We start from the raw sequence: 22,102 nt of genomic DNA, 5'->3' as shown, positions 1-22,102 counted from the left end.
TGGGTAGGGATAATAGAGAAGGTGATGCTGTGCAGGGCCGGGGTCCGCAGGATGGGAGACAAGGCAGAGCTGGGTCTGGGCAGTTTAACCTTCATTGGGTTATTCCTCCAAACCCAGTGCGGCTCTAGCCTGCTGCCTAGTGCTCAGGCCCCAGGGACCCTGCGAGGGGCAGCCAGGGCTCAGGCCCATTCTCTGAGCTCCTTGGGCAGTCGGGCTCAGACACAACATGGATCTAAGTTCTTAGCATTTTATCCTTTCACACCCTGTCCTCAGTGGTGCCTCAGTAACCTTGCCAGTGCCAGACCGCCTGCTCCCACTTCCTCCCATGCTCGCGCTGCTTCCACCACATGACTGGCATTCCCAGCCCCCCCAGCCCCTGCGGACAGGGCAGCGCTTTTCCTCTGCGTGTCAATCCAGCCCCGACTGAGATCCAGCGTGGAGGCAGGGCCGGGTGCCTGTCCTAGGTGCACAGTGCAGGGGCTGCTGCAGCCATGTAAAGTCACCCCTAGGCTAGCTCACTAGCCCACGGGCCATGTCCTGAACCTCAGCAGTGAACAGAGCCAGCCTGGCACAAAGAGCAAACTATTTATCAGCCTCAGACAATCCCGCCTTGTTCTCAGCCGCCCCAGAGAGCACAAGGCGGCAGGCTGGCAGGGCCATGCTGCCCTCTGCAGGCCTTCTTGAGGATTCGCAGGACTCCAGGTCTGCAGGGAACTTGGGCTCTTGGAGGGCTGGCTTAGGGCTGGTGACTTGGAGTGAAAGGGCACAAGGAGAGGGGGACCAAGGGGGATGTGACGGTGAGGGCTTGCAACTGCTAGTGACTCATTTACTGGAGGAGGCATCCCCGGGTCTGCCAAGAGAACTGGGTTTTGAGGGCACACTGGGATCCACAGGAGCCATTCCAGGCTGCTGGGGGGACGATCCCTGGGGGAGGGCCAGGTGCCGCACTAGTGCAGTTGCAAGGGGCCGTACGTTCCGCCTGGCCCCAGAGGGGATTCGCCCTATGAGACAGACAGCCCCGCTGCTGCCTGCTCTCAGGCTGGCTGCCAGGAAGTGGCAGGGGGCAGCCTCTGGCTACAGCAGGGATTCCCACAGGTGGGGGCTGCCAGGCACATCCCCTGGCCACTGTTCCCTCTAAGCTGTGCGTGTGTTCGCGCGCACACAGATCCTAAACCCTGTGCACACGGCGAAACAGCACGCGCACAAAAATTTGCACAGAAGCACAACAATTTGCACAAAAAAAATTTTTTGCGCACACGGCCTGTCAAAAATTTGCACAGAAGAAATTTTTTGCGCACACGGCCTGTCAAAAATTAGAGGGAACATTGCCCCTGACCACGCCCCCTTCCTTGCCAGCTCTGCCCCCTCCAGCTCCTCCTTGGCATGACGCAGCTGCTTTGCCCAGGTGAGCTGTGTGCTGGTGGGCTCCATGCCCATCCGCCTGGGGTCTAGGCTTGGAACACAGAGAGCCCTGGCTAAGTGCTCATAGTTGTTATCACAGTCCTCCTGCAGCTGAGAGCTGGAGGGGCATAGATGTGCTCAGGTGCTCACTAACCAGGGTAAGTTAGCCTGCAGGTGGTGTTTAGCCCCAGGGTAGGAATGCTTCACTCCTTTGCTTTAGAAAGAGGCCTCCCATTGCCTCAACAGCCTGGAGCCCCTCTGCTCTCTCTTCTCATTACATCAGTAGGAGCAAACTGGGGATTAGGAAGTAGGTGTGGAAGTCTCAAACAAGCAACTGGCTTGGGGATGGGTACTTTTTTTCCTGGCTGAAGTTAGTGCTGAGGAAAGGGGTTGGCTTGGCAGCCCTGGAGACTGGAGTCTTGCCCACTCATAGACCAGGGATGGTGTGGCGGCTGCAGAATGCGCTTTCCCACACTGTCCCACTGATCTCTTGGGCCCAGAAGGCCCATTTCCAGGGTCTGTGTGGCCCATTCATTCTTTGACCTCTCTGATGAGCGTGCCCCTCAATTACCGATGAGCATGGTGGAGAGGGATGCTAGCTAGATGCCAGCCCAACCCTGATTCCACCATGTTACACCTGTTCTTTTCTGATGCTCCCCTGACGTGACACGGCCACATCAGATCCCCTGGTGGCATGTTTCTTTCTCCATTATCCCAGGGCAGGAAAGTTGTGGTCACTCTAAAACTGGAACCTAGAGATGGAGGGGAAAATGGAATCTTCCCCCCTTCCTACTCCTCTACCCTGAAACCTAGTGGTTTGGGAAAAGTGGCACCTGGATTCTAACCACCGTGGGTTTGGATTTTGATCCTACAGACCCCAAACCCAACCTACAAGGCTTTGCAAACCCCACCAACACCTGGTGGTGTCTCCCTTTAACATAAACCCAAGTTAAAAATAGATCCTGTCTGGAAGAAGGGGCTTCTGTCCTGAGATTCAGTCCTGGTGGGAAGTTTTATGGCTGGTTATAAACTCTATCCCAGTGGGGATTTGTGATGGCCAGGACAGCTCAGCCATCTGTGGTCTGTTACAGTAATTATGTTCCTATATGTAGCAATTGCACAGGTGAACACTGTGTATAGGTGCCCCGGTAAGGCCCAAGCAAGGTCAATACAAATCAAATGTTCTAATCCCTTCAGATTCTACTACCATCTCTTGGATTTAGTTGAAGAGTTTCCAAAAAGGACTGAATTTGCTGCAGAACTGCCTGATCTGCCCACATGAAACGGCTGGAGCGCCTGCTTTCTGGGGAAACAAACGAATCTGTGGCAGAGAGAAGTTGGCAGCCAAAGACAGTAGGGTACGACGGAGCTACCCCCGAGATGAGGGAGTAGCTCTGGTGAGGGGGAGGGAGAATGGGAGGAGGAGAAAAGGGTGGCCTGTCTCTTTAAGGGGGCTGGCTGTCAATCAGAAAGTCCTTTTCTTTGCTGGAGAAGAGGCCAGAGATATTCAGAGAGAAAAAGTAAAGCAGCGGCAAGGATTGTTCCAGCTGAACAAAGCGAGACACAAAGGGAAACGAGGTGACAAGGGATTTGACTGAGTCCAGAGGCAATGGGTGAGTATGAGAGAGAACTTTCCAAACTTTCCAGCTAATACAAAAGGAGTTTCTTTAAAATCCAAGATTTCAAGGATGGGGGAGAGACCAATTCTGTGTTATTGTGTTTGCGCTAAATTTTCCTTCCTAGCAGGATGATGAGACTTTAAGGGCCTTTGATCAGCTTGTTCCAAGTGCCTGGGGAGTTCCAGCAAGGAGGTGCCAAGCTGTAACTGACTAAGTTGTGTGCCCTCCTGCCAGCAGCATGGAGCCTTGATGCCCTCCAGTTTCCAAGTTAGCAAGTTTTGTTACTGAACTGTTGCAGGTGCAGATTGGTGACCTGACACTGGAGTCACGAGAAAGGGGCTGTGGGTCAGAGGGGAGCCTGCCTTGGGTGGGATACGCCTCCAAGCTAAACGTCCTAGCTTGGAAAAAGAAAAGGAGTACTTGTGGCACCTTAGAGACTAATACATTTGTTAGTCTCTAAGGTGCCACAAGTCCTCCTTTTCTTTTTATGGATACAGACTAACACGGCTGCCACTCTGTAGCTTGGAAAAGAAAGTTTGCTGGTGCTGTTATGGGACAGTGATAGCTGCTCCATAGCAACAGTCGCAACTGGGTTTCTGTTTAAAGCTAAATTATGCATCCTTCTCTAAAATCCATAGCCATAGTCAGATCGGCTTGAAAACCAGAGTGCCAATTCCGGGGCCAGGGGAGCATATGTGGGACTAATTTGAAGTCATCTGATCCAGAGGTTCCTGCTAATTTTAATGTAGTTGTCAGTTCTCTCTCAAAATCCACATTGTACTTGAGAAGTTTCAGAGTAACAGCCGTGTTAGTCTGTATTGGCAAAAAGAAAAGGAGGACTTGTGGCACCTTAGAGACTAACCAATTTATTTGAGCATAAGCTTTCGTGAGCTACAGAAGTGACCAGTGGGTCATCAACATTTGCATGCTTCCACCACCTGGTACGACACACAGCCTTTCCCGGATCGTCTCCACAGCCAGCCCCCCATTCCTACATAGCTGACTCCCCTCTCTCTATTTCATTCTGAGCACCACTGGGAAGGGGTCCATGAGAACCCCTGCTTTGATTCCTGCCGTCCTTCCTGGGGGCTGGTTCTGCAATGATGTGACTCCAGGGCCTCCAACTTCCTGGGTTCTCATGATGCTTTGCTCCCAGGTCAGCCAGCTCCATGGGAGGAGCTGTGGCACTGGCATCCATTGCTCTGCTCCCAGATCTGCTTTCAGTTTAAAACTCCCTGCAAGCAAGGTGGAGGGGCAGAGGGCATGTGGAGGACTGAAGGAAATGGAGTGTCAGTCGAGAGAGGTCTCTGGTGAAGGGGGACAGATGACAGGGATGGGGATGAAAGAAGATTCCTGCTGCCAGGACACTGGGGCCAGGAGGAGACATATCCAGCTGACCAGCCCTTCAGCTTGGAATTGGACTCCCTGCATACAGGAGCTTCTGAACAGGGAGGCTGGAGAACACCAGAGAGAGATCAACCATCAGGTTACAGATAGGGAATATAGGGTACGTCTACACTGCTTGAAGCTGCAGCAGCATGGGCTTCAGCGTGGGCTGTACAAGCCTGCCTGGGACCCTGCCTAATTACTTGCAGCTTCACTGCTCCAATACCCAAGCGAGCTACATTAAAGCTATCTCAGATATGTCTACACGAGCTGCAGTCACACCCCTATACATTGTAGTGTAGACAACCCCACAGTGATCAAATGTCGGCTCTTTAGGGGGGTGGCATGGTAGGGTGATTAATGCAAGGGACCAGGAATCCAGGGTTTCAGTCCCAGCTATGCCCCTCAGGTGTTGTGTGACCTTGGGCAAACAACCTAGTGCCAATTACCTGCCTCACAGGGCTGTTCTGGGAACTAATTCAAAGTCAGGAAAGTCCTTTGAGGTCCTCAGAAGAAATGTGCTATCTAATTAGGCAGTGCTATTGTGACAGGTTTATAAGGATCCCAGAGTGCTTTACACTCTGATAGCTAGGCAGATGATCACTTTATACCCCTCCACACTTAAATTCAGCCATCTCTGGGGAGAAACATGGCAGGTATTTTAACAGTCGCAGCAACTCATAGGGCAGGAAGTGAAGATTATGGTATTTGATGGAAACCACAGGGGGGAGTTGAGGCAGGAATTCTCATTTTCACACTCAACCTTTCCAGCATTAATTTGATGGTTTAAGAACGGCTGCTGCTTTTTGGTGCAATATGGTTAACTTCCTCCGTCGAACAGTTGAAGCTTTGTATCAGGAAGGCCAAAGCTCTCTTCTGGGTCTGAGGCCAGTGGCCATGTCCCTGGCAACCAGACAAGATGCTTCATTCTGGGGATAACCTGGCAACTCTTTGCTCAGGTCTTGGGGCTTTGGACACCACAGCAGGAATGGGGTGGAGCTGAGGAGAGGGGGTGGGGGCCAAAGGCAGGTGCAGTCACACCAAGGCCAGAGGCCTAGAACAGACCCATCAGCAAGGCTCGTGAGGAATGAAGGAGGCTGCTTGTGTGGTCAGAAAAGTGACACTGTAAAATGGCACCTTCCTGCTCCCCAAACCAGCTCCCTGTGGGGCTTTGAGTCTGTTCGGCTGAGTTTGCTGGTGCAATCATGTGAGCGCTGCTGTTCACTGGCTCTGCATCATTATCAGAACTGGCTGTTAAATGCCAGGGACAAGGGCTTTATTCGTGGCCATGATGTCAGCGACAGCAAGAAAACACAGGCTGGGGCCATATTCATTGCTGGACCGAGCCCTTGAAGCCAGCCCCCTGGTTTTCAGACTCCAGCCAGGTGCAGAACTGTGTCAGAAATACCAGTCTTTGGCTTGCAAGGGGAGCCGGGGGCTGTGGAATGGGTGAGGGGAACCTGGGAAATTGCTGATGCCCTGTTACTGAGTCACTTTCCTGACCAGAACGGCACTCTAGTAACGCTCACTTTCTGCCCTGTCCGAGCTGCAGCCAGGGCATGACCACAGACTGACTTGAGTTTCTAGCACAGGCAGAGGTTGCAGGGAGAGGACAGCCCACTTCTGCGTTCTCACTGCCCTTCCCAGAGTGCACGAGGCCCTGTGTCTGCCTCTGGGGAGGAGGGCCGGGGTCCCTGGTCCACTTGGAGTGATGGAGATGGGGCCCCATGGGAGACCAGTAGCTTGCCTCTGGAGAGCTGGCAGAGACTTCTGCAGTCTGCCAAGGGAAGCTGGATGTGAGGTCCTGCAGGCTGCCTGGGGGTAATCTGGGGAGGGTGGGGGGCATCTGCCCCTAGGCATTGGCTGGTCTCTGATAAAAGAACCTGCTTTTGCCTCTGCCACATCTGTTGCTCTGGAGGTCTGTGCTAAGGGGAGATGGGGCTGCATTTAGCACCATGGTCCCAGTCCATGACAAGGGCTCCTAGATGCTACCTCAATAGGAATAATCGTAAGGTATCTTAACCCGGGTAGTCTTGCAGGCTTGTGCTGCTCAGAGGAGACCACCTGGGATGGTTTTCTACCTTTTTAACATTAGCCAGGGCCCAGGAGCTTTGGCTGGTCCTGGGCAGACCCTGGGGTCTCTCCCCAGCTGGTGAAGGGCTGCCCACGGGAAGCCACGTTCCCCCAATCCCAAAACCGGTTCTCCACTGGAGTTTGTTAGAGTGGCTGCATGGGGGCCTCACAGAAGAAGCTTTGTCCCAACTGGGAATCTGTGGGGCTCTGAGGCCCTTGTTTGTCTCTGGCACCTCCTGGCAATATGCAGTTACCTCACTGCTCTGCACCCCCTCCTCGCCCACCCCTGTACCAGTCAGGGCTGGGCTAGCACACTGGCCCTTTCAGCGCTCATCAGCCCCATCAATGGGAGCACTGTATGGGGGAAGCTCTCGGGGGGGCAGAGGGTGGCAGAGGCTGGGGGTGTTGCACTGCCGAGGATGGGAGGGTCTGTGACTTGGAGAGACAGGGCTTCTAGTTCAGTGGCTCATCCTATTGTTTTCCCCTTATTGTTCTGCCCCATTTGTCAGCTGGGCTGAGGTACAAGGCCGGGAATTGTGCTGATACAAGGGGCTCTTTCTCTTACCCCCTTCACAAGAAGCCTTCCCCGCCTCCCTTCAGTTGTGTCCCAGATTCCTGCAGCATGTGACACACCACTGCTTCCCAGAGCCCCTGTGCTCCCAGGCCAGAGAGGGGCGAGGAGAGCTCCAGGCAGCACTGGGGCAGGATGGGCTCTGGTGAGATGGATCCCAGTACAAGAGAGCCCCAAGAACAAGCACATCCATAGCTGTGAGGTGTGGACACAATCTACAGTCCTTGGCACATGCGCAATGCCTTGGTCCCTTCGCTTGCCGCCTCTGGCTGAAACAAACCAAAACCTATTCTTGCAAAGTGCCTCCTAGATTGGGACATTCAACCATCTCCAAAGCATCTTCCCTAGATGGCACCTTTCATTGGGGATTAAAACCACGTCGGCCCATTTCCCGGGGCCCATATCCCAAAAGCTACCCCTGCAGTCAGCACCCCCATGGGCAAACTCTGCCAATAGACTAAGGACTGGCTGAGCCAGGAGACCCAGCTCCTCTCACCTTCTGGAGGAGGGCCCGTCCTTTAATGGGCGGTGGGATAGAGCAGGGGAAGCCTGTCTGTGTTTTGTGGCTAGCCAGCAGGTGAGATGATTTCAGGCTCCTGGGCTGGCCAGCCAGCACTCAATTCACATGCCAAATGTGGAAGGAAGAAGGACAATTTTTTTCACTGCTGCAGCTACAGTGCTAAGCGTTAAAGCCCTGATTCAGGAAAGCACATGCTTAGCATTAAGCATGTGTCTGAATCTCATCCGCTTCAACGAGATTTAAGCACACGCTTAAGGTTAAAGCAACTTGCTTAAGTGCCCTTCCCGAATAGGGAGGCTTCACTGAATTGGGCGCTGTCGTAGCTTTCTGAATTTCCTGCAACTGGTCTTCCGTGGGCCATGTCTCCTCAAAGGTGACTGCCTCTCACAGTGCAAAGCATGTGGCTCAGGGTGCAAGGAGCTCTCTGAAGATCATTTCATAGCAAATCCTTGGCGCTGGAGGTGGAGGAGCACCATGCATCCAGTTCATCTCCTGGGCCAGTTCAGGCTTGTTCCTTACACCCCATTTTCTAGTGTTTGCTCCAGTCTGGGTCTGACCATCCCAGGTGATGGGGCTTCCACCACCTCCCATAGGAATCTGTCCCACAACCTAATGCTTTAAAGAAGTACATCTGGATTTTTCCAGCCTAAATTCCTTCCATTTTCTGTCCAAAACTACCAGATTTACCAAAGTGTTTAGGCTGGGATTGTCAAAGATTGGCAGAGATTAGGTACGCAAATCCCATTCAGAATCAATAGGCATTGGGTGCCTAACTCCTTTCGTCCCCTTTGACGAGCCTAACCTTTCTGTGTCAGGAAATAGGTATTGAGTGCTCACTGCTGAGGAGCTCAGCAGAGGCTCCTGGGCAGCAATGGATGGGCTGGAAGTGTCTTTGCTTAATGATAGATATTACTGGCTATTCGCTAGCTATCGTCTAGATTAGACAGTGGCCTGCTTGTCTCGTTACCCTCCCAATTTCCAGGATGGGTCACTGTCCTAAGCCACTTAGATACAATGTAGGAAGTTAAGCTACTTGCTGCAGGTTGCCCTGTCTCACACACACAGGGCCTCCTTCTGATCTCACAGCAGTGCAACTCCCTCGGCTACTCCTAGTTTACATCGGTGAATGCAGAATCAGGCCCACAGTCAGTCGTTCATCTTGGATTGGCTCCCAGTCCCTTGCGGTAGCCAATGGAGAGGATGCCAAAATAGGAGCTCAGGCTGCTTGGCTGGGGTGTGGGAGCACATTCCTGGAGAGTGACATCGATGGGAAGATCACACTGTCTGATGGAATCCACTTCCATCTCGTGCACTGATCCAGACCTGCTGCAGGATCACCTGTCTGCCTTGAGTCACACACGCCGAGGAGGCCTGCCTGATCCCAGCCTGCTGCTCCCATGGACACAGCTGTACAGACCCCGCAGCAGCCACCAGCACATACTGCTGACCGAGGTGCTGGTTCCCAACCTCTGGTAACTGAATAGTCCGCCCATTGTTCCCTGTTTGCTTCCCCTGGTCCTGCTCTGCCCCCGAGCATGGCGAATACTGAGGAGCACACACAAGCTGGCAAGGGAAGGACAAGGCCCCATTGTTCTCAGTGCCATGAAGGGATCAGTACAGGCTGTAACCTTGCACTTGAGGGGAGGGGAGAACATCGCTGCTAGTGACCCTGTGGATATCTTATGGGCCCATTCTTCAGGGGGAAGAGAAAAACACTGTGGGGCAGATTAGGGAGGGAAGTGGGTGTTGGAAAATTCCCTGCTGCACATTCATGGAAGGGAGGCGGCAGAGAGCAGTGGGTATCATCTGGACGAACCCTCTTCTTTATTAAAATCCATCAGTCTTGTGTGTGTTTAGAACGAGACCAGTACAGCCACGACTCCCAGCTGCAGCAGGAGCAGGCGGGAGCTATGCAAACTGTCTGCAATCACCCAGTGCTCTGGCCATGTCCACAGGGAGGGGCTCTCACAGAAAGAGGAAGAGACAGCAGAGAAAGAGGGAAGGAAGCTGCTGCTCTGAGGCGAGTGTGATTTTTTCCAGGAAGCAGCTCGTTTCAGCTTTGGTTTGAGTTTGTCTTGGGTTTCCTGGTTGTTTTTAAGTATTAGAGATAGGCTTGAACTGAAACTCCAGAGTCAAACACCTCCCCCTCTGCACAGGTTCCGAATCCAGACTGGGTCCAGCATCAGAACTGAATGCGTAGGTGGCCTTTATTTGTGTGATGGGTCAAAACAAAACCTCAGTCTGCACACACCTGAATTTTGCACGTTTGAGAATTCAGACCCAGACCTCTGTCTTGTACCTGAGCAAGTTCCTGCAGATTAAGGGCCTGATTTTCAGAAGAACTTAGTACCTGCAGCTCCAGCTGAAACCAGTGGGAGCTGCAGGTATGTGGCACTTCTGAAAACCAGGCCCTCAGTCTAGCCCTCCAGCACACTAGCTATATAAATGCACCACTGCAGAGCAGGTGTTCCCTGGGATTACACCTACAACATCAGCACTGAGGTGCAGGTAAATGTAAAGAGGCTCAGCTCTGGACACATGGTTGTCTGTATAAGTTAGCAGCTTCAGTTTTATTCAGACTTCCTGCTGAGTGGTGGTGTGGGCTTGAGGACTTGCTGACATCCAGAAGAAGGATACTGAGTGGCATGGTCTTCTGCATAATATTCTGATTGGGTGACTCAAAGTGTAAGAAGGACAGGATGCCAGATCCTCAAAGGCATCTAGGCACCTAACTCCCATTGGCTTAGCTGGCAGTGAGTGTCTTTGAGGATTTGAGCCAGGATACTGGTTGTATCAAGCGGATTCTTTCTCTCTTTGCCTCTAGGCCAGTGGGAGTGTTGTATGATAAGCACAGGGCTTGTGTCTGTACAGGGGATGAGGGCGCTGCATTCTATTTATGATTTCTTTGCTTGCCCATCGGCAGGTGTCAGCCCTGGCGGTGGAATCATCCCCTGCAGCTGAAATCCACCCCAGTGTGAAGAGCCAGCATGAGGCTTATAGAACCATAGGGCTAGAAGGGACTGTAAGGGCTATTTCAAGGATTAAGTAAGAATGAAGTGCATAAATATCACCTTCCATCTTCAATGCCAAGATAAAAATCATACATTAAAAAAGTTCTCATTTGCAACCATCACAACAGCTCAGATTATTCATATGGGAAGCCCTCTTAACATCTCTTTTGTCTCTCTCCCTGTGACAGGCTTGTTTACATTTTGCATTTCACTCAGCTTGTGCCCCAAATGGAGACTGGTCAGTTTCACCTGTGTTGCTAGCAGCTAGTCAATTTCACTTCTTGGTTCCTGTGCCTTAGGGCTATGCTTTCATTCTTACACAGAGGAGGGCCACAGGGGACACCATATCCAATCTAATTAACCTGGGAGTGGCTCAGATATTAGGGAGGGGAGCCCCAGTACTAAAACTTAAGAGAGTTTAGATCTCAGCTTCTCATATCTGGTGTTCTCAGAAGAGAGGAATGAGAGGGGATTTGATAGCTGCTTTCAACTACCTGAAAGGTGGTTCCAAAGAGGATGGCTCTAGACTGTTCTCAGTGGTAGCAGATGACAGGACAAGGAGTAATGGTCTCAAGTTGCAGTGGGGGAGATTTAGTTTGGATATTAGGAAAAACTTTTTCACTAGGAGGGTGGTGAAACACTGGAATGTGTTACCTAGGGAGGTGGTGGAATCTCCTTCCTTAGAAGTTTTTAAGGTCAGGCTTGACAAAGCCCTGGCTGGGATGATTTAATTGGGGATCGGTCCTGCTTTGAGCAGGGGGTTGGACTAGATGACCTCCTGAGGTCCCTTCCAACCCTGATATTCTATGATTCACCCACAACTGCAGTATCAATGCCTCTGAGTTTGGCTCTCCAGCCCTGCAGATGGATGTTTGCACTTCTCTTAACGCTGGGAAAACCATTTTATTCCTAGTAGGTTATTTAAGCCTCCCTTGCTTCCAACCTTTTATTAATAAACTTTTCATGGGATGGGGGGGAGGGGCACATCTAACCTACCTGACAGCGCGCTGTCCCTTTGGGGTGATGACAGGGCTCTGTGATCTAGATGATTTCTCTCTTCTTCCCTAGGTTGGCTAGAGTGCTGCGCAAGATGTCTGATAGGGGCACCCTTTGCTTCGCTGGTTGCCACGGGGTTGTGTTTCTTTGGGGTAGCACTGTTTTGTGGCTGTGGGCACGAAGCACTCACTGGCACCGAGCGGCTAATTGAGACCTACTTCTCCAAAAACTACCAGGATTATGAGTATCTTATTGATGTGTAAGTATTCGCCTTCTCATGCTTTAGACACTGACGCCCCTTTCCAGGCCCCACTCCCCAGCCATCACTCCCCTGGCTTTGGAGGCCTGCACAGGACTCCCATCAGAACTCAGCACCACTCCGCAGTCACTCAGAGGGGCTAGTGTGGAGCTGTGAGAGATGCTGCCTCTCCCTTGGCTACTAAACTAATGCAGTCCCTGCCATCCCAGCGAGAATGAGATTGGGGCCAGGATCTGAAGCTGGTTTTCCCACAGGGTCATGCAGAGCCCTAACCGCTAGGCTGCAGGGCTGGCAGTGCAGTGAGTCCACATTCTGGAAAACAGATTCAAAGGGGACTCGTGGTTTTGGGTGCTTAACTTGAGACACCTTGAAGTGGCCTCGTTTTCAGAGGGATGGTGCTCAGCACTGTCTGAAAATCAGGACCCCTTCAGGATTCTTACTCTGGGCACCCAAAAATCAGGGCACCTGACATCACCAGTCGCTTTTGAAAATGTAGGCCAGAAACTCTTAAAACTTCTGGGAAATTACATGCCATCACCTGTTGGCCACCTTCACACCCAGCTCTGAACCAGCCCGGCCTGTTACGGGTTAGATGGCTATCTTGGTATCACCATGCTGCTGGGTTGGGAAATGGACTCCATGATCCATTGCTATGGGGTCATTGATCTGCTTGCTTCTTACACAGGTGATCAGATGATTCCTTCATCCCAATGGGAAGAATTGGCCCCCTTTACAAATCTCTGGGCATGCAGTTAGTTCAGCCCTGTTTCCCACTCACCATGGGCTGTTGTTAAGACCCCTTGATCATGGGGCTGTCCATGCCTGCCGGATTTGCTTTGACTCAGGGGAGTTCTTTCAGTCCAGCCTGTGGCAGAGGCTTGGTGAGACTGCTGAGTGTTCTCCCTGCCTGGAGGGGACCCTTCTTCATCTTGTTTTTTTCACACGTGTTTTCTATCTGACCCTTGCTAGGTACGGTGGATATAGTGTTGGATCCTCTGCTCTCGGTAGGTATGGAGAACGCAGGGTAGCCATACTTGCCAGGCAGAGCAGGTCTCGCTGTCCTCGATTTACCACACTCTCTGCCTGGCTTTATACACAGGCATGGGACCAGGTATCTCCTTTTCTCCTTCCCTGCTGTGCCACCCATAAGCCATTCAGGCAGATGCTTTTCCCTACCTCTTGCCTGCTCCATTGGTCATTTCCTTTGGGATCTTCCTCATCCTCCCTAGCCTATTCCCTCCTTTCTCCTATTTGAGGTAGCTTCCCTGATTGCTTTAGCCTGATCCTGGAGTGGAGGGGGAGTAGCAGAGACCAGAGCTTGCTTCTCAGGCTCTAGGTAAGACGTGGGGAGCTGTTCATCTAGGCCATCCTTTGCTCTGTCTTTCCTGGGAGGGGAACTCGCTGCTGGTGGCTCCCAGGAGAGATTCTCTCTGTGGTACACCCTGTCACTCCCAGGGAGTTTGAAGGGGGAGATCTGCAATGAGAGTTAAAGAGGTTATCTTTCTCTCTCTTCCTCCCTCTTTTTGTCTCTGTCTCTTCCCTGTGTCCCCTCCAGGATCCACGCGTTCCAGTATGTCATCTATGGAACGGCTTCTTTCTTCTTCCTCTATGGAGCCCTCCTTCTGGCCGAGGGCTTCTACACCACTGGTGCCGTCAGGCAGATCTTTGGCGACTACAAGACCACCATCTGCGGCAAGGGCCTCAGCGCTACGGTAACAGGGGGCCAGAAGGGGAGGGGTTCCAGAGGCCACCATCAAGCTCACTCTTTGGAGCGGGTGTGTCAGTGTTTGGGAAAATGGCTAGGACATCCCGACAAGGTGATCTTAACCAGGGTTTGGCACTAATTCCCGTGACTGGAATACTTGTGCAGGTTGATGTGACTGACGGGCATGAGACTGCAGCCCTGTTCCATCCGGCTGACAGGCTCCGGCGGGAGTCGCGTACCCGGTGGAACGGCTGCACTGATTCGATGGCATCTAAAAGGAAAGTGCACCCCGCCGGCTCAGCCACCCCGCCACCGGAGGCTCCCCATGGCCAGATGCACTCCTCACCTCCCCAGCTACACCTCCTGCCACCTTTGCTGACCTCTTATTTGTTAACCCCTTCCCCACCCTTATTCCCCCTCTATTCAAGCCCCTCCATTGTTTCTATTTGCTGGAGGTTGCACTTTAATTTTAAAGTTTAAACAAAAAGCATTTTGTTTGATGTCAGTTGATTTCACTGGCAGCTGCAGGGGGCCTGTCATCCCACAGGATTCAGCCCCAGGGGTTAGCAGTGATGATTATTTGTATTGCAGTAGTTCCTGTAGGCCCAGATCAGGGTCCCATTGTGCTGGGTGCTGCACATAACCCAAAGACGCTCCCTCCCCCCAAACATATGTATTCTGCATTGTGTTTGTGCAGTGGTCTGGTGGGGTGGGGTGTTTAGATATTATTTAATGACCAATAAGGAATGGGTCTTTTATTATTTCTGGGCCTGCTGCTGGCAGTCTTCCTCTGCTCAAAGGCAGCAGTGACTCCGGCAATCTGCCTCCACCGGTGGCCTCCACTGCGGCTACTGACTCCGATTCATGGCTTGCGACTTTGGGGGAGTCACAAGTTTTAGGCTTGTTCAGCTTCAAAGGGCCTGCTTTGCAGAAAGGGCTGAGCCCCTGTCCTCTGAAAGCCAGGCCCTGCTGCAGTGTCTCAAACTGAGTGCCTGAAAATCAGTAGCCACTTTTCAAAACCTTGGCCACTGTGCAATGACAGGGCAGTCCTGGACGTGACAGGGCCACAGTGAAACATCAGGAGGTGTCCGGAGGCAGGGAGATCAGGCAGCACTAAAGCAGTTAGAAGGAGAGTTTTATTGCTTGACCTTCAAACAAATTGTTTCTTGTTTAAACGTCCAACATTAAGCCAATACTACAGCAAGTGCCAGCAGTTCTCTATGAGCCCGATCCTACAAGGGACTTGAGACACTGGGGTTGAGGTTAGGTTTAACACCTCTCAGGATTGGGCCATCTGACAGCGTGTTAGTAGACACAACGCAGCTTTCTAGGCCTCCATGCCAATTTTAATTTAAAAGGTTAATTTCATCCGCAATTCCCAGCTTACAGAAACGGTGAAGGGTGCTCCTGGCCTTGAGGAATTGAGCAGAACGGATGCGGTTTCCTTTTAAGATCATTTATTTTGCACCTCGTGGGCCAGATTTTCAATATTGGGTGGATACAACTGCACTCCCTGGTTTGCACATGCCCTGCTGATGCCCAGAGTACAGTTTGCCCCTGAACTGAAGGCTGCACAAGGCCCACTTATGCCCATTGGTGAATTTCACACACAGATCCCCAGTGTGTGTGTGCGCAAATCAAGGATTGGCACGTGCCTGTGGCGAGTGAAATACTGCCCTGGCCGGGTGTGTAGCTAGATACCCGATCCACACACATAGATTAGATATTGGCACACAGGAATTAGCCAGGTGCAAGAACGTGTGCACAGTTGCGTGTGCCTGACTTTGAAAATTTGGCCCCACTTAAATATACTTTTTAATTGTGAGTGTGTGTCTATATACAGGTGTGCACCTGTGTGCATATCGATATTGACACATGTGTACAGACACATGCACAAACACACACGGCGTCAGACAACTGCCCTGTTGTGTCTACTGGAGGTGCTCTCTCTTTCCTTCCGATTGGTGGAGATCCTTGCATTGCATCTCATGTCAGGCTGCTTGCAGATCTCCAGTCTCATGCTCTCATGTCTGAAGGCTCTGGCAGAACATTAACCCTTTTTCTGCCATCTTGCTTGTCTTGACCATTTCAGTTTGTGGGCGTGACCTATGCTCTGACCATCGTCTGGCTCCTGGTGTTTGCCTGCTCTGCTGTGCCCGTCTACATTTACTTCAATACCTGGACAACATGCCAGTCCATTGCCTTCCCCACCAAGACCTCTGCCAGTATAGGCACGCTGTGCGCTGATGCCAGGATGTATGGTGAGCCTTCGGTTGCGTCTCTCTCTAATAAGCACCATTTTTGCAAAGACACAGGAACAGACCCGGGTCCCCTTGAAGTCAGTGGCAAGATTCCCACGGACTCCAGCAGTCCCCAGATTTGGCTTTGCATTCTAGACATTCTTGAAGAAAAGCCGATGATGCGGCAGGGAATTATGAGCTGACACCTCCGGGTGGGATCAGCCGGGTCTTGGAAGGGTGATGGAACAGAATTTTGGGTGGACAGAACAGACGGGCGGATATAGCAATATTTGGCTGGAGGCACTGGCTGCTAGATGTATCTCAAACTCTGAGGGGCTCTTTACACTGCAACCATGGGTGTGACTGCAGCTTGTGTAGACACACCCAAGAAGCTAGCTTGAACACAGCTGACTCGGATACCAGTAGCACTGGAGGCACAGCAGCATGGTTTTCAGCGTGGGCCACACACCCGAGTACGTACCCAGGTGGGCTTGTACAGCCCAGGCTAAAGTGCGTCCTGCCGCTGCTTCTCTGCGCCAGTAGCCAAGCCAGCTGGATTAAAGCTGCAGTCACACCCCGTGTTTGCAGTGTATTTGTACCATTAGAATAGAATGACCTTCTTTCCACTCTCCTGTCTAAGTAACTGACCTGCCTTTCCCACTAAGTGAAACCTCTACATACATTCGTGGCTCACAATGGGGAAGACTGAGCCAGGTTTCCGGTGCCCTGTGGAGTTCCACTTGGCTCATCCTGGATGACTTTTGTGTCTCATGTAGGTGTCCTTCCATGGAATGCTTTCCCAGGAAAGGTGTGCGGCTCAAACCTTCTGTCCATCTGTAAGACCCCTGAGGTGAGTGCACCATGGGGCCATGCCAGCCATTCCTTCTGAGCAGGCACCTGGCTCAGGAGAGGCAAAGAATTGTGGCACCTTCAGCCAAGTTGGAGTTCTCGGTGCCAGGAGTCAGACCCTATTGCTGTGGGTTTGCATTATGAATTGGTATGTATAGAGGGCTGGGTGAGAATTTAGGTTGGTCTTTGTGGCAGGGAGCATGGCCCCATTGTGTTTGGAGAACGCATGGCATATTTTGAGTGCTATCACAATCTAAACGATAAATTAAAACCACAGGATGGCGCCTCTCATTTTAGAGGCAGTGGGCTCCAAGCTGGGCGTGCTCACAGAATCGGTAAGCCATTGTTTTCCTTTCATTCACACCAGCATAACTCCTTTGAAGTCAGTGTGTTGCAGTGGTGCAAGTGAGATCAGAATCCGTTCCAGTGAGATTAGAAGAGTTGACATAACCTGGTTTAATGTCCATACAGCAGCATAGGTGCTGCTGGTTGACAATCTCTCTGTAAGTGAGCAAAAATATGAATCCTTCCAGGTCAGAGCTGAGTTGTTTTGGATGAACAGGGTAGCAAAGCCTAAAACACTGAATGTGAACAGCATAGACAGTGAATTACTGAGGAGACAGCATTGAGGAGCCCAAAGTTAACCAGGAGGTGGCCATGTTGTATAAGACAGAGATCTATTGTTGGAAACGCCAACAGAGAGCACATCTGTCTATGGTACAGATGGTATCTGTCCTCTATCACTGTAATATCTGAGCAGCTTTCAGTATCCCTGTGAGGTAGGGAAGTCCCATTATCCCCATTTTACAGATGACAGTCGAGGCACAGAGAGATTAAGTGATTTACCCAAAGTTGCAAAGGAAGTCTGTAGCAGAAGAACTTGAGCCCAGGTCTCCTAAGTCCTAGGCTGGTGCCCTAACCACTGGAGTATCCTCCCTCATTGCATGGAGATAGAACACCCTTCTTTCCCCTGGGCTAGGCGATCTACACGGGACACCAGTGAAAGTCCACAGGTAGAGCAATGTATAGAAGGGCCAAGGCTGGATGAATATGAATGTGCCTAAAGCAGATCCTCATGCCCATCGCTGCCAAGTGCTGCTGGGACTGTAGATGCCATCTCATTGACTGGCACCAGAGATCCAGTCCAATTTTGTGAAGAGAGGCTAGTTTGCAGACACCTTGTGGAAACCCCCTTCGTCTCTGCTGTCTGGGAAACATCTGTAAATGACGACTCATTGTTTTATTTCCTTGCAGTTCCAAATGACCTTCCACCTGTTTATTGCCGCATTTGTTGGTGCTGCAGCCACACTGGTTTCACTGGTGAGTCAATGCTCCACCTAAAACTTCTCTTCTCATCCTAAGAGGTGCTGTTAGTAGGCGAGATCGTTAAAGCAAGGCAGCTGGTAGGCAAGAAACTCACTTAACACTGAGTGCCTGGTTATTTCTTCCCCTTGCTCATTGGAGCATAGCCCTGATTTTTAGAACCAAGAAGGTAGCAGGAGAAGTTGCTGCTGGAAGGTGGGGATCATAAGGAGAGGTGGATAGTGTCATAGAATTGCAGATGACAAGATTGGAGGTGACCATCCAGCCCATGTAGTCCAATTCCCTGCAACAAGCACGCTGCTGTATTGTATGCAGCTGTTCCCTGAATGCCTCACACAACTTGCATTTCATCAGAGACATTCCATGCTATTGTTTTTGCACCAGTACTGCTGGTGAATGGGCTGCTGAAACTGTTGGGAAAATTGACCATTCCTTGAAAATTGACTATGCCTTGGTAAACTTATTGTTGGTCCAACTAAATAAAAGGCGTCCAAAAAGCCTGGAGAACAGTGACTGACTGGTGTTCAGAAGGCCGTCTCAGGCATCTTGGAGAGAGATGGCCAATCAGTTTGAAAGGGGCTGGGGCTTATGGACAGAGTAGGCCAGATCCTCAGCTGGTGTAGATCAAAATGGCTTCCTTGATGGCTGTGGATTTACACCATCTGGGGTTCTGGCCCAGCCCTGCTTCGCTGCACACAGAATGTTGGTTTGAATCTTCCCGTCTCTCACTTGCTCTTTTTCCCACACCACAGCTCACTTACATGATTGCCGCTACTTACAACTTTGCCGTCCTCAAACTCATGGGCCGAGGCACAAAGTTCTAGTCTGCCAGAGGGAGCCGGGATATCCAAAATGCCCTTTTTTCTCTAACCATGAGGCTTTAACAATGCAGCCACCCAATACCAGGTCTCCTACTTTAACTCCATCTTCACCGCTGACTCCCCCTCTTCTTCCTCTATTGTATCCATCACGATGAGCGTCACAAGGATGGGGAGACTCCCGACGATGGATACGTCCTCATGCACTTTTCTCTCGGTGTACGTCTGTAGCTATGTTGCTCCACAGCAAGTCTTGCTGGGAATAGGGAAAGTTAAACGAAGAGGATTTCCTGCCAGGCCAAAAACAGGAAAAGCAGATGAGGGATTTACTCCAACTTCCTGACATTTCCTAGAAATAGGAACGAGCCTTTCTGCTTCTGGGAGGCAGGAATCAATGTTGGTTGCTCTACTATGAGTGAGAAATATGCTTCATGCTACATAGAGAGAGGAGGAAGTGGCCTGGCCTTGATTCCATCACTAGAGACTCTCCTTGTTATAAAAGACACAGAACTCGCTTCCAACTTCATACTGCAGATGGAAGAGAAGAGGACTTCTCCATGGTAAAGAAAGAGAATTTACCTTAATCTGCCTGATGCAGCCAGGGTAAAAGGGGTTTAGAGCAAGGATCTTCCCAATATGGGGAGAGAGCACAGACCCCGATGCTCATAGAATCCCAATTCCTTAACCCAGCCGACCTACTTAAAGCATAAAGGAGCTTGGTGTCTCTGTAGACTAAGGGGACTCTTGGTCTTACACCTCAACAGAAATAGAATTAGAATTGTCTCAGCATTGAACGGGAGCCACTCCCTGTGTCCCCTACTGCAGGCCCTAAGCAGTAGGGGAGAGATGGATAACAGCTTGGACTAGAAGGACTTCTCTAACCAGGGACCTGAGAGTGTAAACCCAGAGGGGTCCCTTTTGCAGACACGGGATAACTCTTTGGACTGTCTGTCTTTGCGCGTCTTTCCTCTTGTAACAAGCTGTGCACATTGAACTCTGTCATACCTTCACAATGGTGCTCTTCTCTTCGGGTGACATTTGCTTCCGTAATGTTCTGTAAATCGAAGATCTTGATTTGTTTCCGATTCGTACTAAATTTAACCTTTTCCCCACTCCCAGCCCTCCCTTTTTTTCAATGGTTTCCCGTGAGCCAGGCTGTATATTCTGAAACTGGCCAAAACCTGAAAGATTCAGTGTCTCATTTTGACCATGGCCAGTCATTCAGAAGCAATTAAATAAATGACTAAGGGGGGGCACAGCGCATTCTGCATGATTGGATTTGCACAGTCTTTAAATATGGCCATTTTTGTACAAATCCAAACCCTCCAGCTTCCATTTAGGTGTTTCTCACTGGGCAAGTTTCTGAGCCAATGTTTGCGTATGCAGCCAAACTTGGAATGAGATTTCGATGTTTCCCTTTTCATTGGAGACACTAGGATGGGGAAAGGATCGTATTATTTCGACATGCTTAAGAGAGGGCAAGGTTCCGATCGAGAAGCTGCGCCCCATTGTACACTGACCGCTGCCAGAAGTTCTCAGCAGTCACACGACCGCAGCGGCCACAGACAGGGAGTAAAAAGTCCATGTCTGCTGAATACTCCTGGTTCCAGCCTTTCCCCTTCTGTTTTTGTTTAACTTTCGGTGAAGAAATTTGGCTTGGTGTTTATTTATTGAAGAAACTACTTTCCGTGGCAGACTGTAGATCCTTCATTGCAGCGATTCCAACGCTGGTTTCAGCAGGGACAAAATCAGCTAGCAGTTCTGCCAAGCAGGGAGCTTGGTGCATCTTTGCCACCATGTATGCTGAAATAGATTGGTTAGACTCCCCAGTGCACATAGGTTTTAGGAGGGGGTGGGATGAGATGGGGTAGGGCAGAATGGGATGGGAAGAAATCAGTTAAGATCAGGAAAATGAAGTCTTGTATTTTGTATTGTTTTAATAATATAACAAATAACCAACCCCTCTCCCACCATCCCCCTTGCCCCTGGAACTCAAACACACCCACAAAAATGAAAGTTAATCAACTGAAAGTGTTTCCTTCATTTCTGATCTAGAATTTCAACTTTTTAACCAATAAAAAGGAGCACGTTTTTAAAGACTTATCTTACAAGGTGTATTTTATAAAATTAAAGAAAATAAATTAAAATTAAGACTGTTCTGAACCCGCTTGTCCGCCTATCTGTCTGGGCTGGCCTCCAGGCTGGACACAAAGGAGACTGCTTCCTGGTGAGCTTGCTTTGATAATAACTGTTTGATGTCACACCGGATGGAAGCGGAAGCACTGGCTCTGCTGCACGATACACTGGACCTGTCCCCGTAGAAACCTAGGCCAAGAGCCTCAAAGATATTTAGGCACCTAACTCCCATTGATGTCACCTAAATGCCTTTGAGGATTTTCACCCTAGCACCTGGCATCCGAAAGACATGACTGAAAAAATACAAATGAAAAAAATATCAGCAAGATAGGCCATAAAAAGAAGCAGGGAGGCAGGCCAGGACTGAGGGACACTGGCAGAGCTGGGAGGGAGCTAGAGTTGCCAAGCATGCAGTTTTACCGGGCTGTTAAAAGACCTGTCAGCGGTGCAGTGGGGCTAAGGCAGGCTCCCTGCCTGCCCTGGCTCTGTGCAGCTCCCCGGAAGCAGCTGGCATGTCCACATGCTGCCCCCATCCCTAGCGCCGGGAACCACGGCCAATGGGACCTGCGGGGACAGTGCCTGTGGGCGCTGAGTCGCTTGGCTGCCCTTGTGCCTAGGAGCTGGGCCAGATGTGCCAGCTGCTTCCAGGAGCCGTGCAGAGCCAGGCCAGGCAAGGGAGCCTGCCTTAGCCCTGCTGTGCCACCGACCAGGAGCCATCTGAGGTAAGCACCGTCAGGCTGAAGCCCACACCCCACACCCCTCCCGCACCCCAACCCCCAGGTTGGAACCCCCTCCCGGAGTCCGCACCCTGCACCCCAACCGCCTGACCCAGCCCTGAGCCCTCTCATGCATGCAAACTCCTGGAGCCTGCACCCACTCCTGCACCCCAACACCAGCCCTGAGCCCCCTCCCACACCCAAACTCCCTCCTGGAGCCCCGCATCCTCTCCCGCACTCCAACCCTCTGCCCCAACCTCCTGCACCCCAAATCCCTCATTCCCTGCCCCACCCCAGAGCCCGCACCCCCTCCTGCACCCAACCCCCCTGACCCATCCTGGTGCCCCTGCCCACACCCTGAACCCCTCATTTCTGGCTCCACTCCAGAGCCTGCACCCCAACCAGAGCCCTCCTCCCCTCCTGCACCCCTACTCCAGCCCAGTGAAAGTGAGTTGGGGTGGGGGAGAGTGAGCGACGAA

The 22,102-nt window shown here is 51.3% G+C and overlaps 1 protein-coding gene and 1 long non-coding RNA gene across 3 annotated transcripts; one reads left to right on the top strand and one right to left on the bottom strand.

The window, feature by feature from the left end:
* Positions 1-1,806: 1,806 nt before the first annotated feature.
* On the bottom strand, positions 1,807-13,027 carry LOC122461630. Its single transcript, XR_006283647.1, has 3 exons — positions 12,779-13,027; positions 10,794-10,797; positions 1,807-1,819 (listed from the first exon to the last, which is right to left on the bottom strand). It is a non-coding gene; the product is annotated as an uncharacterized LOC122461630 (long non-coding RNA).
* PLP1 (proteolipid protein 1) lies at positions 2,653-20,868 on the top strand. 2 transcript variants are annotated; one of them, XM_027826321.3, is made up of 7 exons: positions 2,653-3,014; positions 11,650-11,836; positions 13,392-13,653; positions 15,634-15,802; positions 16,558-16,631; positions 17,885-17,950; positions 18,706-20,868. In XM_027826321.3, exons 1-7 carry the CDS (start codon positions 3,011-3,013, stop codon positions 18,775-18,777), a joined length of 834 nt encoding a protein of 277 aa, XP_027682122.1. In that variant the 5' UTR covers positions 2,653-3,010; the 3' UTR covers positions 18,778-20,868. The 2 variants fall into 2 exon arrangements, with proteins under 2 accessions (XP_027682122.1, XP_007063988.2); XM_007063926.4 differs by having other exon boundaries at positions 2,662-3,014; positions 13,392-13,548.
* Positions 20,869-22,102: the final 1,234 nt, after the last annotated feature.

Source organism: Chelonia mydas, chromosome 9, assembly GCF_015237465.2.
Source record: "Chelonia mydas isolate rCheMyd1 chromosome 9, rCheMyd1.pri.v2, whole genome shotgun sequence".
NCBI lineage: Eukaryota > Metazoa > Chordata > Testudines > Cheloniidae > Chelonia > Chelonia mydas.
This window is presented reverse-complemented; position numbering and strand designations above follow the sequence as displayed.

Coding starts and splice junctions, on each gene's coding strand:
- PLP1 (XM_027826321.3), top strand. Junction 11,837..13,391: donor TATGAGTATCTTATTGATGT/GTAAGTATTCGC, acceptor TGTCCCCTCCAG/GATCCACGCGTTCCAGTATG. Junction 13,654..15,633: donor GGCTAGGACATCCCGACAAG/GTGATCTTAACC, acceptor TGACCATTTCAG/TTTGTGGGCGTGACCTATGC.